The sequence below is a fragment of the Phyllostomus hastatus genome, unplaced genomic scaffold (genome assembly GCF_019186645.2).
Source record: "Phyllostomus hastatus isolate PE091 unplaced genomic scaffold, TTU_PhHast_1.1 phas_scaffold_129, whole genome shotgun sequence".
Lineage (NCBI taxonomy): Eukaryota > Metazoa > Chordata > Mammalia > Chiroptera > Phyllostomidae > Phyllostomus > Phyllostomus hastatus.
The window spans coordinates 29,235,564-29,252,238 of NW_025334009.1; the positions used below are offsets into that span (position 1 = coordinate 29,235,564).

Below are 16,675 nucleotides of genomic sequence, written 5' to 3' on the forward strand. Positions count from 1 at the left end.
GAGAGAAAATGCACAGTTTATCCATATAAAGTGCATGTTTAAGGCAGGGTTCTCCAAGTGTGGTCCCCAAACTAACAGCATGAGCATCATCTGAGAAATTGCCACAGATACAAATCATTTGGCTCTAACACTACAGCCACTGAATCAGAGACTCCAGAGGTGGGGCCCAGCAGTCTATGTTGGAACAAGCCCACCAGGAGATTCTAATTTGTGCTCAAGAATCATGGCTTTAAGATATGCACGGGGTCTCCCTGAAAAAAAGAATATTTTGTGCTAGCAGCATTTTGGACTCTGATAGCAGGAAGTACCCAATATGTTCTCTATTGCTGGCTGCCTCGGGTCTTTTTTGGACAAAAGTAGGAGATCCAGAAAGTCAAATACAATAAATGTCTGCTGTGGGCCTTGCAGGGCGGAGTGACTGATTCTGTATTCTGGCTATGCATCTGGGGTCCAGGGCTAAACATACTTTGCATTTAAAATAAAACTGGAAGCTGCAGGAACACAGCCAGTTCTCCCCGGGAGAAACCCCAGCATAACCCTTGAGCAATCTTTATGGCTACACATAAAATTTGTGGGTGGGAGCAGAAGCGTGGGAGGAGGGGGGAAGAGGGTAGATGGCTGTGTCAGTACCTATGGAAAGCGTACACTGGATTGCTGATTTCCAGTTTTCACAACTCACTGGCAACACAGCAAACCACTACCATTAGGGAAATTACTCATGAGTTCTAACCTTTGAGGGATGCCACCAGCCAGTAACAGCTGCAATGTGAGTAATTTCCATGTGCCCGCAATAAGAGGGGTACTTGGATGCTAGAGATGTGCGCTGTTTCTTTCGAGGCTCATAGCTAGCCTAGGGCACAGCAGTATCATTATTCTCATTTTACATGTGTAGAAAGTGAACTTCAAGAGATAAAACAGACGGTGTTCAAACCCAGGAATGCCTGACTCGGCATGTAGCCCCTTCACTAATAACTCTACCTATCTATATACAGGGGGCTTGCAAATAAACATTTTAGATAGGGGATATGATTCAAAATTGATGCATAAGCGAAACTTTGCACAATAAATCCTTGTAAAAAATCCCATCAATTTTTTATCAAGTACAATATATATTGCATTACATACACAATGTACAGTAATATAGCTGTACAACTTCACACATTAACTTAGATTATATAGTATAGAACAATCAAATATGAGTATTTCTAATAAATGAGAGAGGATATAGAGTTGATTTTGAGTAAGTTAAATGTACATGGCAGCCACCTACAAACTTGGCCTGAATGCAGGACATATGCTAAGGGAATGGGCCACACACGGGGTAACAAAAGGGTCTAGGTACTCTGGAATTATAGCAGGAAGTACCCTAGAGAGCTGCTACCCAGAGAAGCTTACACTGCACCTGGGGAGCAGGCACACCCATACCTAGTGATGTTACAAGGCAGGGGCCAGAGCACGGCCAGGCTTTGAGGGCTGGTGAAGAAAGAGGATCTGAGCCTTCTCAAGAGAAGCAGACATAGAAAACTGGGTAAGAAACAAAGATCATATGAAACATGGATTTGAGAAAAACATCCTTGTCTTCGATTTTGAGTAGGGACACCTTAGATTTGAGTCCTCTTCCTCCTCAGTTGCTAGCACTTGGGCATTGACCCAATTATTTAAGAAATGGGGCTCATAATATCTAATCCATAGAATATATATTTGTAGTGATTGGGTATGTGTTTATGTTTAGTGCCATAATTTTATTTCTTCTGCAAGATAAATAAATAAAAACACTTTTTAAAAAGTCCTACATCCTCCTTTAAATCCACTGGGAAGAAGAGAGAGCAGGAATAGGAGAGTAAGAAAAGGCAACCCTTAGCACATACCTAGGATGCAGGTCCTCTGCTACCTTATCGAACTTTATCCCCATTTGTACAAATGAGGAAATAAGGCTCAGAGAGGTTTGGTAATTTTCCCAAAGCCAAACAGCTACTGAGCAGCAGAGCCAGAATTTGAACCAAGTCATAACAAAATTCAACAAATATTTGTTTGTCATTATCAAATTACAGCACAATCTGGGGATTTCTCGGAGCATCCTGAATGAGAGTGAGGAAGGAAGAAAGAGTTCATGAAGTCAACCAAGACTGTCTGAGGAACCACGGGACGCCTGACCCTGCGTGGGGTTCAGCAGTACACAGAACAGGGAGAGGCCTGCTCTCATGAAGGACCCGAGCACCCCCAACCAGCTTCGGTGGTGATTTCACCTCCCTGGGCCTCTGCCTCCTCATCTGCAAAATGGGAAGGGCCTGATTGCACATGATTGTCCAGCTCTCACAGTCTCTGATTTCACAAAAAACATGTATTTTCCTGTCTCTTTAAAATTCAATCAGGCCACAAGCTGTGAAGAATGTTATTAGCTGCCCCCAAAATCAACTATTTCCACCCTTTAGCTTTAATCAGGCCATTCCTCCAACATGATTCACAATCAGTCAAGTCAGAGGATTTGAGGGGCACCCAGCAAAAGAATTCCACCCACGACTTCTCAGGAGTTTTGCCATTGACCTGGTCAGACAAAATTAACTCGCATGGCCCAAAGCGTCCATGCCTGGATTGACCTCAACACAATCTCAGGCACAAACCTCCTTCACTCTTGCGTTTTGTCACTGAAATCTCTGTCTAAGTTATTGTTGAAACGACTGCACAAAATACAACAAAGATATCAAATCAGGTATCCCTGCACCTCCAGTGGCTACTAAAAAATAATAATAAAAGCTTTTCTGTCACTTTAATGGTGATACTAAAGTCTTTCTTTTGATCATTCAACTGCCCTTATTATTTTTCATTTTTTGTTCGTACTTGTATTGAATGCATCTTTCAATATCTTCAAAACAGAATCCTTACGTAGGCTGTTCCAGACCTACCATTTAGTGGTAAGGGTTTGGTGGTGGTTATAGTTCTATTCAGTTTCCTCATGAACACGGACAACAGTGTGATGATTGCGGGTGGTAGGGGGCGGGTGGAAGTGGAAGAGGGAAAAGCGGGGATAAGTGGTGACACAAAAAATAAAATAAAATTTAAAAAAATAAAATTAAAATTAAAACAGTTGAAAAATAAAAATTACTTTCCTGCTTACATGGATTAGATAGGCATTTATCTTCTGATACTGATGAAATCAGTACACACCAGGCTGTGGTACAAGCTGACTGGATTTAAAAACTTCTATTAGCACCATTAAATGCACATAAAATCCAGATTACATACTGAGTGAGATTCACCCGCCCTTTCTTCTCCCTCAGAATTCCCCTCCATAGACCTTGTCCCTTGAAATACAGGGAGATGCAAAAACACCTGAGTGTAAAGGACTTGGACCATTTTCCAGGCTCTTTGAGACAAAGCAAATGACTCTGGTATGTCCTACACACATCATTTGTTCATCTCTCGCTGCACACTTACCATGCTTCTTCTCACGCGCCTGCCTGCCCCTCCAGCCTGCAATTTCAAAAGATATGGACTTCATGTTTATCCTCAGTGCCTAACATAGCTCTGGGCATAAAGGCTGTGCTCAGTTATTTCCATAGATGGACAAAGGAGACCGTTCTACTGAGGGGGTGGTGGCGATAGATGTGGAAATAGAAAAAAGTGACTCAGGTGGAAAGGAAAGGAAGGAGTTCTGAGCGAACTCTCACGAACAGGCGCAGGCACTAGCGTTTGCCTGCCCACTAAAATACCGGACACTTGAAACACTCCCCCAGTCATTACTGGTCCCATTTCCCAGACGCTAACACTCATGCAGATGAAGTAATTCACTCAAAGACCTACAGCTGAAAAACTGCAAACCCAAGATTCAAACCAGCTATTTCTGGATCACACGTTCTGCCTCCGGGAAACCAAGGGCAGCAGGACTCCCGGCTGCCGGGCAAAACCCTGAGAGCAGAGATCAGGCAGTCCAGCCACTAGGCACCCAACCAGGCACTGCAAGATCCCCACCAGATGCTCAAAGCAAAACCTTTGTCCCCTCTCTGCAGAAAGGTAATTTGGGGTGGAGAGTGAGCGGCACCAGACAAACCAATGTCTCACTTCTGAGCACCTCTTCGGGGTTCTGTCAAACCCCATCTTTGAGCCTAGAAGTCCAGTTTTCCGTCCAGGGAGGTGGGCTCCGCCGGTGCTCCGGCGCCCTCTAGCGATCATCTACTCTAATGCGGACTCGCTCCCTCGCTTCCCTCTCTTCTCATCAGCCTCCTGGGCTGCCTAGGCCTTTGACCCCTGCCAGCTTGATTTTATTCCTCCTCTCCCTCAAAGAGAAATGAATTTTCCCTTCAGAGCTTTGTGATCTCTTGAATAAGGAAGGTCTTTTGGTCAGTACACCTTAAACCTGAGAAGGTCTCTAGAATTAACCTGAAATACTGTACTTTCCCCCAATGTTTCCAAGAACTGTCTCTAGCTTTCTAAATAAGAGATAGGCAGTTGGAAATGTTCTGTTCTGCACCAGAGATAGAAAAGCAACGTTTTAGAAAGTCTGTTCTTTTTGCATGGACCTTTAATCTCAAACAGAATAAAGGATTCTCTTGTGGGTCCCTGGAACTGTAAACACTCATAAAATCTCTTTGTTTACTTTATTGACTGGGTTGTGACATTTAAAATAGAAAGCTAAGGCGGCATGAGCTATTCTTCACAAAACATGCACATTAACACGGATGGCTGCAGACAACGACTTTGTACAAATTTAATCATATCTATCGGGTAAGTATTACACTGGCTCCTAGAGACAGCAATGTAATAAGTCCCAAGCCGGCTCTTCCAACCAACGCAATTGAGGTGGGAGGTCCCCCCATCCCCCGCCCCAACTCAGTAAAGATTATCAGCCCACGTGGCGCCGCACATTGGCGCCACCATAGTAATTATCTCCAGGGAACTTGGGTCTCTTTATGAGAGGAGTAATCAAGAGGGCTGTTGAACGAGTCCCCTGATCTTGAGCAAGTCACCTCTCTGAGGTTTACTTTCCGCATCTGCCAAATTAAACAGCTAGCATCGACACATCACCCCTGAGCTCTCTCCCAACTCTGAGAGTCATAGATTCAAAGCGATCAAGTTGTTTCTCACAATGTGGAAATGCACGCCCCACAGGCCAGCCTAGAGGGGCTTTCCCACTCTCCCCTAGTCATTACTGGTCCCTCTCGAAGAACCAGAGGGCTGGGATGAACCTTCCCAAATAAGTCACCCTTATAGCTGTCAGCTTTTCAAGTCTTGCCTTTGGGTCTTCAACATTTACTGAACTAAAAGCTAGAGGTTCTCAAGAGGCTTTCCCCAAAATACAGCAGCCAAATAAAGGGCTTCCTGGGATTTGCCAATTTAAGGAAAACATACTGTACATCATATACACTTAGTAAACAGAAAGCTCCCACATAAAGGAGGTTTCTGGTAAAGAAAAGACTGAAAATATTGTGTAATCACAAGTCTTATCAGATACCCACTTGTTGAATTGAATGCTGATTGAGGCCTTACTATATATTGCCGTTTACAAGTAACACAGAAAAGACAGTACATCTTGCCTGACCACTTATTGAGCCTGATTTTGGACCCACCACCAACCTTCACATAAGCAACAGACACCACTCAAAACATAGATTTGTAACTCCAGCCCCTTAATTTTCATAGCATGCTTGCCTCAAAAGAAAAACTATTACAGAATTTTTAGGACATCTGAAAAAGCATTAAAGTCCTGTAATCTGTTCTTTATCATCCACATTCAATCAGGAGAAAATCAGACGCTACTCTATGCTATGCTGCAAGGTCAGTTCTAATGCATACAGGATGGTCTTGAACCATGTGGCATTTTTAAATGCATATAAAATTTTCTGTGTTTATATTTTGTTATTCTAATACACTGACTACTGTTGCCTAGGAAATATGACTTGGGGTTACCACATGGATCCAAAGGGGCTTTGTGGTGTTTAAAAAAATATTAGCAAGACAAAAATGGAAAGATCAAATATGGAGAACAAAGTTAGCTCCTATTCTCTTTGAGATGCATGAAATACAGATCCTCAGGCAACATCCCTGATTTAAAAAATACAAAGAGTCATGAAGTGAGTCTTTCCCAACTAGTGCACAGGCTTTCTCCCAATCAGCCAAGCTGAGACCATCAGAACCCTTCTTATTCTCTGTTTGGGATTCAGGTCCCTGCGAAAGTACGCAACACTGGTTCGCACAACAACAGCGGCTCTCCTCCAGCACATTTACTTCCAAATGGAAAAATCCTCTTTATGGGAATACAGGTGGCCATAGTAGTCCGGAGTGTCATATATCAGGGAACGTGTGAAATGAAGACAGCAAGGCATGGTGCAAACCATATAAAAGATTCAAATGCAGATGAAAATAAAGATTTCGCCACTCACTCACTTTTTCTCTGTAATTAGTTCTTATAGTAAGTGTGATCTTAAGGTTTCCAGGCATGATGGTGGACTCAATATGAAGATGGGAAAATCCAAGCTTCTCTTCGTTGGAATACTACCTAAAACTTCTCTGGAAACAGATAACACCTTTGCTTCCTACTAACTGAGATGGGGTATTTTTAAGTCCAAAATCCATAAGCAGATCAAGAAACACTTGAATACAAGACACCTTTTAATTAAAACCTCTAAAAGTGGGGTCCCCTTAAGACAAACCAATGATTCAAGCAGAATCCCACATTGCTACTACCAGATAGCTGGAGAGAGACAGAAGTCTTTTTAAGCACAACTGAAAAACAACTCACAAACCTCAAGGCAACTATTTTAAAAGAAATATTTTGAAGCTCTAGTAAAGTGGCTGTCCCAGGCTGGGGGGGCGCACTGGACACCATGTAGGCCCGCTCCCAACAAAGTGTGCTGGCAGCATGACCAGGAGGCTGACCACCCAAAGGGCAGGTACAGGACTGGGGCAGTGACAGCATTCGCATCACACAGTCTGCACCTTTGGTTCCATTGCAGGCAAGTGCTTCTCACCCAACCATCTAAAACTGCCCAGGGTTCAACATCCACTCCTGCTGTGAACTGATACTTTTATGTAAGGACCAGGGGAAATGACCTAGTTTTGATGTGGTTTGCGTTTGACACTGTGAAACCATCAAAATCTCCCCATCAGAGACAAATGAGAAGAATCTGGCCTTTATTAGTACCCACTATGAACATGGGTGTCCTACCTGTATTTGCCAACCCTCCTATTGTATTCACCTCCCTACAGGAGAGGACCTCTGACCTACTCTGAGCTCACGCCCCTGATCTGCTAGAGCAACTTGGTCATTCTTTCTTTAAAAATGGACAGGCAAACAAAATGAATTGAACCTAGAGGCAGCAGCTCAGCTCGGGAAATGAAAACATCAGAAGTTATCTAATCGCAGCCACAGCCATCCTGAGCTCTGTCTTATCTGCTGGGTAATGAAAAGAAATGGGGCCTTCCTAAACTTAAAGGGCATAAAATAAAATAAGAAAAGTTGTTGCTTCTCTCTGGCTCTTGGGGGATGGGCTCTGCAGTTTAACCCGTGTATACTAACTGTAAAACATCCTCGTGGATTCCAAACACCTAAGCTCTAGGAAGGCTGGGGATTTGGGTGGGGAGAGGGTTGTCTGAGAAGAGGAATTGCTGACAGGGCAATAAAAAGAAGGAATAGGGAGAAAAGAATATTTTCATTTGAAGTTAAAGTAGTTTTTTCCAAAAGAGCAGGGTTTAGTCTTAGTTTCAGAACACTTTGGAGTACCTTGGACAGCTGAAAAAAAAAAAAAAAGGCTGTTTAGGAAATCAAAAACCAAGTGAGCTGAGAACAACCAGATCAAATCTTTACAAATTCCTGGCAAAGCATCAAGAGGGTGAAGAGCTGGTTTTGCATAGCTTTTAAAAAATGTTTTAATAAATATTTTTATTGTTGTTCTATTACAGTCGTCCCAATTTTTCCCCCTTTGCTCTCCTCCATCCAGCCCTCCCTGCCCACCCCTCTCCCCCTGTCAGTCCCTACCCTGTTGTACACGTCTATGGGTCATTCATACGTGTTCCTTGACTAGTGGTTCTGCGTAGTTTTGAACACAGGTGTAAAAGAGCCTCTAGAGACTCTCCCAAAAGGCGCTGAAATCCTAGGGCATCAGTGAGTCAGTTAGGGCAGGACGGGAAGGGGTTTCTCTCAGTTATTTCTCCAGTAAAGTTTCCCCTCGCGCTCCCCCCTCTCTCTTCTTTGCCCCCTCCACCTCCGGAACCCCCATGGCGCGCACTTCAAACATTCTGCCCTAGAATGAGCTCTGCAGCCCGCGATTTCTCCCGGAGGCTGGCAAGTTCCGGGGCTGGAAGCCAGTCTTACAAGGCCACCGGGGGGCGCGGTCGGATCTGGAGGGCAGGATGAAAACCAGAGCCTAAAGCCCACCCACCTCCTTCAAGAGGAAGGAGGTATGCAGGTTCCTAAGAGTACTTCTCAGCCTTCACCTTCTCCCCACCGGATGGATGGTCGTCAATACTCACTTGACTTGGCGTGGACTACCTCCTAATCGCCTCCCTGGATTCTGCCCTAACAATCCTCGGGCGTCTGTAGTACCACACCTATTTAGTGAGCTGTGGCTAGCGCTTCAGTAGTCCCTTCAGTGCTATCCCCTGCCCCTTTATCCCCCAGGCTACTCAACAGAGGAAGGAGTGCTATGGAACTTTGTCGAATCTAGGGGCTTGCAAACCTATTGATGCGTTTTAAACCCGATAGCCCCGGGCACAATTAGATATTATTGGGACCAGCTGTAAAGGCGGTTGGAAAAGGAGGCTGAGAGGCTGAATCCCATGGCAGTTAGGTGAAGCCATTGGAGACAGCTACAATTCCCGAGAGCTTTCTCACCATCAGACAGAAAGCTGCAACTTCAGCCAGGACTCTGCTCCCCTCCTCCTCCCGGATATCTGTAACAGAACTGCCCTACCCCCTTCAGGACTTCCAGGACTGGACACTCCGCGGATGCACCACGATCGCCCTCCGCCACCACCTCCTCTCCCCAAGCCCCACCCTACCTTAGCGAGCAGAGTGAATGTCAGAAGGCAAGATGCAGGGGATCAAAGTTCCCTTGCATGGAAGACTATGCATGTAGCCAAATATTGAAACAACAAATTATTGGAACAGCAATGATAAACAAGCAAGTCTGAGCGAAAACCAATGCATCTCAAAAGTTGGTCTTACTACGCAGCAGCCCCAACAGACTTTGCAATCCTAGCGCCCCGAGAACACAGGAATGCAGAGTTGGCATTTACTTACCTGGGCGTGCCAACCTCGAAGAGTAGAAAGAGAATTCAGCCTGGGGACAGGTCTGTCCCACCCCCAGAATGCAAAATCCGGCTTTGGAGTGGAGGTGGTCGGTGGTGTGGTTGTGTAGTGATATAAGGGGGCGGGGGGTGGGACTTCCCTCCCCCCTCGTCCTCCGAGGCCAGTTTAAAAACAGCGGATGGAAAAGATGCTGGGAGGAGAGTTTGGTCTCTCCGGAAACCCTGACTCCATTCTTGGTGATGGGGGCTGGGGAAAGACGAAAATGTTGAGGATAGCAGCGAGGCTCTCAGTTAACTCACAGAGTAAAGTGGAAGGTAGTGGGGTAAGACAGGGAGCTGCGAAAAGCCAGGGAGGAGGGAAGGAAGAGTAGGGCAGGCGAGCGAGTGGTGGGGAGATGGCAGCTTCACAGAGAGATTTCCACCTTCTGACGAAACCCATGCGCCCAGCAACCCGCGAGATACCAGTTCAGAAACCTCCACGCGAGCGCCCCCTGGGGGGTTCCGGCGGACGCGAGCATTGCCCCGGGAACGCGAGTCCGCGCCCCGCCCCGGGCTGGGCCGGGGACGCGCCCCGAAGTCCTGCCGTGTCCCGGTCCAGGCTTGCTGTCTCTCACACCTGGCTCCTGGGGACCAGAAATTCAGTTCTCGCAGTCCTTGGACCCCGTAAACACGTTTGGGGGTAAAATGATAATATCTGCGAAGGGGTGAGAATTACACTTTTTTTTTTTTTTTTGCACATTCAAGGAAACTTTTTGGATTCTCGCTTAAATCCCACCAAAAATGGTGAAGAAATCGCTCCCCTCCGTATATGGTGGGAACCCGAAAATTATTTTTTAGTTTCTACAAGAGTGCCTGGCATATAATAGGAGCCCAATAACTATTTCTTAGTAAGTAAATGCATAAATAAATGGATGGACAACCAGCCTTTTGGGGAGACATCTCATTATGTCTCCCTAAATACATTTACCTCACAAATAAGATAAAGAAATGCTTAGGGAGTACCTACGTTTAAAAACTGACGCAAACATGCTGTCTTGTGACATGTTACGAAGCAAACTTTTTCAGTCAAATTAGACAAATGAGCAATGGGGGAACACATTGTATCTGATCATTTCTGCAACAGGAGATAAACTAGACAGCTCAGCCTGTAGGTATTGTCAGAATCAAGAATTGGACTTCAGAATCCACAGGGTTCAGAAGAGACTCTCTGACATTGACATAACATGGAGGATGTCACAATCTAACATGGACGGGGACTAGGGAGATGGGAGGTGTTTGCCCCATCCTCTTGGATGGTACTAACAACACTCTCTTCCTGTGAAGAGTTATCAGCCAACAGCCTTTCACCAGCCACAGAGCTCTCAATGTCAAAGTCAGGGAAGGAGAAATAACAGGATGAGGGGCAGGTGCCCCACTAATGGTTTTATAATGGCAAGCAAGAAGACCTTTGAGAGGAAGAAGGAAAGCCTTCAGAAAGGAGGAAAAATGACATGTTCTTCCTCCGAGTCACCTCTCACCCTTCTGAAGTAGGATAACATCAAACATGGTCCCTAGAAAGCATCTCAGGGAGTTGTTTGTATACTGAAGCCCCTTTGATTCTCTTTGATTGGGAGAACTTTGGTCACGTAGTTAAACACATGCCAATCACTGTAGCTTGGGGATACGTGGTTGCGCTGATGGGCCAGGCCTTCCACAGTGTCAGGGAGCGTTCAGCGTGCTCCATAGCCCTCTTGCAGCCGGGGTGGAGCCCCATCTGATTCACAATGAGAACAGAACACAAGGAAGGTTCCCCAAAGGAAATCCAGTGTCTTCCTACCAGGAAAGGGGGGATGGATGCTGGGCAGACAGAGTCAGCATATGTTTACTAAATTAAAAAATAATGATAAGTCAAATAGGGGCGTGGGTACAGGGAACAGACTGACAGCTGGCAGAGAGGGAGAGGGACTGGATGAAAGAAGGTGAAGGGACTCTCCGAAGGACATATGTACATAACCCACAGCCACAGACAACAGTGTGGTGATGGCCAGAGGAAAGAGGGGAAGGGTGGGGAGGTGGGCAAAGGAGGAAGGGCAATGGGGACATCTATAATAATGTAAACAATGAAAATAAAGTAATATACGTAGTAAGTCAGAAGATATTCCCTTCAGGTTTAATTAAGAAATGGCTTCAAAGATGAATTTAAAGTCTGAGCTGGATTACATTTACAAAGATGAAGGGAAGAGAAATGAAGTCACATGCATTTCCTTGCATGTTGCCTGTGCCCTCTGAAATCTGAGTCCCATGAAGGCAGGTGGTCGTCTGTGTGGTTGTCTTGTTCGTGACTGTAACCTGAATGCCTAGCGCAATGTGCCACTTAGCAGGTAGTCAACAAATGTTTGTTAAATCAAATTTTTAAAAATACCTTAGGGATCATTTAACAAAAACCTCTTCTTGTTTTATAGACAAAAGAATTGAGATGTGCTGTGTATGAACTATTCCCAGGCAATCTGGGAGGCACTGTACTGGCATCCCATTTCATTTTCGCAACAACTTACCTGAAGATGTTTTATTGCATCTACAAAGAAAAAAACAAAACTGGGGTTTAGGTTGTCAGGATAATCACACCAGGGAACACAACTAGTTAATGGGAGAACCCAGAGTGTGAACTGAAGCAGTCTGTGACAGGTCAACTCAGAATACCTGGACATGAACCTGAGAACAGAAGTAACAGAGTCAGAACCCAGAGGGAAGAATCCGGTACAATTATCTCTGGTCCCCATGTCAAAACCATAGACCCACAAACTAAATGCAATGCCACAACTTGTGATAAATATGATTTCCTCTGCCAGCAGCCTTCAGCTCCCTAATTAGAAACAAACAGTCGCTTGCAAGCCAGTGTGCGGAACACACGTGCAGCTTTATGCCAGAAACTTGGATTTGTTTTTCCAAGGCATGACACCGAAGGTAAATTCAATGAGGCTCTTTGCAGGGCATGTAAAGCAGAATTCACTCCCACCTCTTACCCGAAACCAACGGCTCCTCTCTACAGATGAAGATATCTAACCAGCGAATGAACTATGATTGCAATCTTTGAGCCCACAGCAAATTGCTCACCAGCCAGCGTCCCTTCCACAATGGTGACATCGAAATCCCCTTGTCTGTATCACTTACCTCCTTCCAACTCTCCTTTTCGTGGATTCTGAGCTGCTGGGTTCTCCAGCCATAGTCAGAATTATCTCGAGCCACGGTGCCACTGGTGTTCCAAAGCCACAAAGGAGGCTCCAGCTCTGGGTGGATTCACTAGTCGGGTCTCTGCTTAATAACATAAGGGGAGGCATCCGCTTGCTGTCCTATGCCAATATGAAAGGCATCTCACCCATCAGTGTGACAAGTGAAATGCTGGAATGGAGCCAGGGAACAAAAAGGAAGAAATGTGGATTCCTACCAAGGCAGTTGATACCATTTTTTTAAGGGTAGCAGATGACGAAGGGAAAAAACAGGCAGAGTCGGTGCCCTGCGTTAAAAACCTTGGATTCTTCTCTGAATGAGTCAGGATGAGCACTTGGTTTTGAATTTCTTTCTTTCCTTCTTTCTTTCTTTCTTTCTTTCTTTCTTTCTTTCTTTCTTTCTTTCTTTCTTTCTTTCTTCCTTCCTTCCTTCCTTCCTTCCTTCCTTCCTTCCTTTCCTTTCCTTTCCTTTCCTTTCCTTTCCTTTCCTTTCCTTTCCTTTCTGTAGAATGGTTATGCACTCAACTAGTCAAGGGGACTGCTGTAAATAACAGGATTTATTTTTGAGTCTGGATCAAATAAGAACCTTGAATTTCTCCCTAGGGTTATATATAGCTCAAAATGTGTTGTGTTTTGTTTTCTATTTCTTGTGATTTTGAGAACTGACTGATAAGTCTTCCTCTGGTGTTTCTCTATATGCCTAACATGGGCTGAATTACTGGAAAGCAGAGAGGAGCGCTCAAAGAAAGCCCTTCTAAAATGCTGAGTGTCGAGAAAGAACTAATGCACATGTTCCAAGCTGATGCAAGGAACGCATCTTCCACTATCTGTCATTCTTCTCTGTGACACCCTATATGACCCCTGGTGTCTCTAAAACCAACACTAACAAGCTATGCCAGGAAGGGGCACCTTATACTGTTGCCTACCAATAGGTGGCATTAAAATCCCTCTAGCTTTTCTTCATTGTTTGTTTTTTTTTTAACCACAGGCAAAGAGCATTTTCTTTCTGAGATTGTACATTTGTCCATCAGTGATATATTAAAGGGCATTAAATCAGCTCTGTTATTTTAGAGCAAATTATTCCACTTATCTCTTAATTAGGTCTCTTCAGTCACCCCTCTAAGCCTCAGTTTCTTTGTGCGAAAAGAAGGTATTTGGCATTGCACCCCACCTCTGGGATTCTGGTTTCCATCTACTTAATGTCTGCCCAGGCACACCACTCCTTGTGTTTGTGATAAACTCACTAAGACTCCATTCCTTTGGGTTGAAGGAATGTTAGTGTGGTGGAAACTGCTATTTATTTGCCTAGCCTACATTCATTTTTGTGTGTTTTTCCTTATTAAGAAAAGCTCAGTTTTGTGGGAGGTAGCAATGTGCTCAGCCCCAAACCCACATTTCCCAGCCTTGCTTGCAGATGGGGTAGTCATGTGACAAAGATTTAACCCTGTGCTCTCTGATATGGTAGCCACTAGACATATGTAGCTATATAAATTTAAATTTATTGAAATTAAGTAAATTTAAAATTCACTTCTTCACTGACACTAGCTACATTTTAAATGCCAATACAAGTAGCTGGTAGCTACCACCTTGCATAGTTCAGGTAGAGAACATTTCCAGCATCACAGAAAGTTCTGCTGTATGCGCTGGTCTAGCCATTGAGATGTCATTGGAAGATCCAGGGTCTGTACTGTTATCCTCTTCCCCTTCACTTCTTTCCATCTGAAGGTGAAAGTGGGTCAGCCATCATGTGACTATGAAGCAGCAAGCATTTGTTAAGGCAGGATAAGCAGAAAGATAAAAGGAATCTGGGTCTTGATATCAAGAAGGCCGGCATGTTATTATCAACTTTATTAGGAGAAAAATAAAGCCACCCCTTGACTCAAGCCATTACTTTTAGCTTTTTGTTACTCACAGCCAAATATTATTTCTAACTGATATACCTTCAGAAAGCTACCTTAATACTTTTCTATTAATTGCTTTGCATAAACAACTTTCTTTCCAGTTTCCTTTACTTTAGACAGAATCAGGGACAAGATCCTGGCTAAGAAAACAAAAGAAGGTATATATCCACAAAGAGATAATTGTTAATCATTCATTTAAATGTGCAAGTGGGCCAACAGGGGGGAGAAGGGACATTAATGGTACCAAAATTAATTATCTTCTATCTTATAGTTTGGCTGAAGAGCAGCTTTGCCTTTTCCTGGAGAAGAGGTTGGTGGGTATGAAGAGAAAAGGAAAATAATATTTGACCCTGTCTTATGTGGGAGAAACTTGGCTGGGTGATTTAACTCATATTTATCATTTTTAACTCTTTGACAACCCAATAAGGTAAGTATTCCCTTTCTGTTTTGCAGATAACAAATGGAAGCTGAGAGAGATTAAGTATGTTGTCAAAATCTGCATAGCTCATCAGTTCTAGAGATGAGTTTTAAACCCAGCTCTGCTGGGCTCTTGCCACAGCGACATGGTGCAATTCCCCCAGCAAGGGAGCATCATCAGAGTTGAGCCCATCCTTGCTCATTCCAAGTCTCTCTCATCCCATCCTCAGTGCCACTTTTTTCACAGGCTTAAACCTTGTTGCTGGTGAAAAGACTGATGGCACTTATCTTTGTGTTCATAAGCTATAGAAACTGACCAGCAGGTGTTGTGCGTGGGTCACCGGCCAGCAGTGACCACGGAACGCTGTGGATGGCTCGACGATAAACACGCGAGAAATAACAACACATGCACAGAGACAGACTAGTTTCTGTGGGGAAGTAGGGACGAAATGGCCACCCCCCTCTAGTGGGGAGCGCGCTGATTTACCGTCCATACCTGCTTTTATTAGGCTCATTTTGCATAATAATTCAGGTAAAGTACAGTACTCATTGGGGGGAAGTAAGGAACTATAGAAAACAAAGAACTCTGCCGGTCTATTGAGTTGGGGGGTCAAAGAGCTGTAAGACTGAGGAACAAACTAACTTCCTCCTAAGACCCTTCTCATTCAACTGAGAGCATTCTAAACAAAGAAGGTTTCACAGTAATTTACATGTTCTTTCTTAGGCCTGATCACCCCGGGAAATCCGCACTTCTCAGTACCGAGCTGTACCACCCTGTCATTGTTTCAGGCTTAGGTGGAGCAAGGGAACTAAGGCCACCGAGAGATAAGGAGATTTTCTTCCGGACGCTGAGAACTCAGACTTTGTCAAAGCCGAGGAGTGAGGGTCCATCACCCCCTTTTGCTGCAGCCCCCCAAGTCCTTCTTTTGGGGGGGCCTCCCAAAGTGATCGTGCCTGTCTTAGGTCGTTCCCCCCATGGGGAATCTTACCCATCTTTGGCTAACCGACCAAGCTTTTGGGGGTTCAGTCATGAATAAAGCAGCAGAAGCAGCATTCCTGCCAGGAAGACAAGCTTTTGTCTCCTTGCCGGCTTACGGTTCCAAGGGCATTCCCTTAGCCTTAGCTAGGCGGGGGTTTCAGCCTCTGATACCAGTCAGGGCGGTTCCCAACAAGCAGGTTAGAGCACAAGGCTTTCCAAACCAGGAAATGACATGGGCAGAGGCTCCAAGTCAAGAGCAGGTTGGTCCAATCAAGGAAACTCAGGAAACTGATTAGTACACTCTATCTGGGGCAAAGAAGGGCAGGTGGGGGCAAGGGCTGAAGCAAACAAGCAGGCAGAGGGTTAGGTATGAAGGGCCTGTAAGACTTAAGGAGATTTGATTGTATTCCATGAGTCACTTGTTCCCAAATCTTAAGGAAGGTTCCTGAATTTTTCCTTAATCCATGGTGAAATGAGAAAAACAAAAAGTTTTTTATACACCTAAATTAATTTTTGGTGATTTCTTCCTTTATCTTTTCATGTAAATATTAGTCACTGCCTTCTTGTTACCAATTTCTTGTGAGATTTTGTCATTTTAACGTGTCCTTACTTGGTCAAATAAAAGTACTTGGTAAAAAAAAGAGAGAGAGCCACAAGCAACCCAAGATATGTGTTTTGAGATCTGTTCTGTGAAATGTAAACATTTAGAAACATCAGCTGGAGGTTGTGGCAAAGACGTGGAAGAATTTTGAGCAGGCAGTGTGGAGCTCAGGTGTTAGTGTTAAATGAGGAGGAACTGGTGAGGGAAAAGACTACAGTTAGGGACATGAGTGAGGTATCTTCTCACTGACTTCGATAGATGTATATTGCACATGATTCTGGGATGAAGGTCACAGAGGCAATGATGCACCAGACAGGTAACTTCTAAG

General features: G+C 44.5%; 1 protein-coding gene across 2 annotated transcripts in view; it reads right to left on the bottom strand.

The window, feature by feature from the left end:
* Positions 1-12,542, bottom strand: part of CPNE4 (copine 4) — a 424,379-nt gene extending 411,837 nt beyond the window's left edge. Inside the window, exon 1 of one of the 2 annotated variants that reach the window (XM_045856916.1) lies at positions 12,394-12,542. In XM_045856916.1, the coding sequence (XP_045712872.1) occupies positions 12,394-12,446 (53 nt within the window). In that variant the 5' untranslated portion in view covers positions 12,447-12,542. Of the gene's footprint in view, positions 1-9,235; positions 9,673-12,393 lie in introns of those variants that run through there. The other variant, XM_045856919.1, reaches the window with a different exon arrangement.
* Between the last annotated feature and the right edge of the window lie 4,133 nt (positions 12,543-16,675).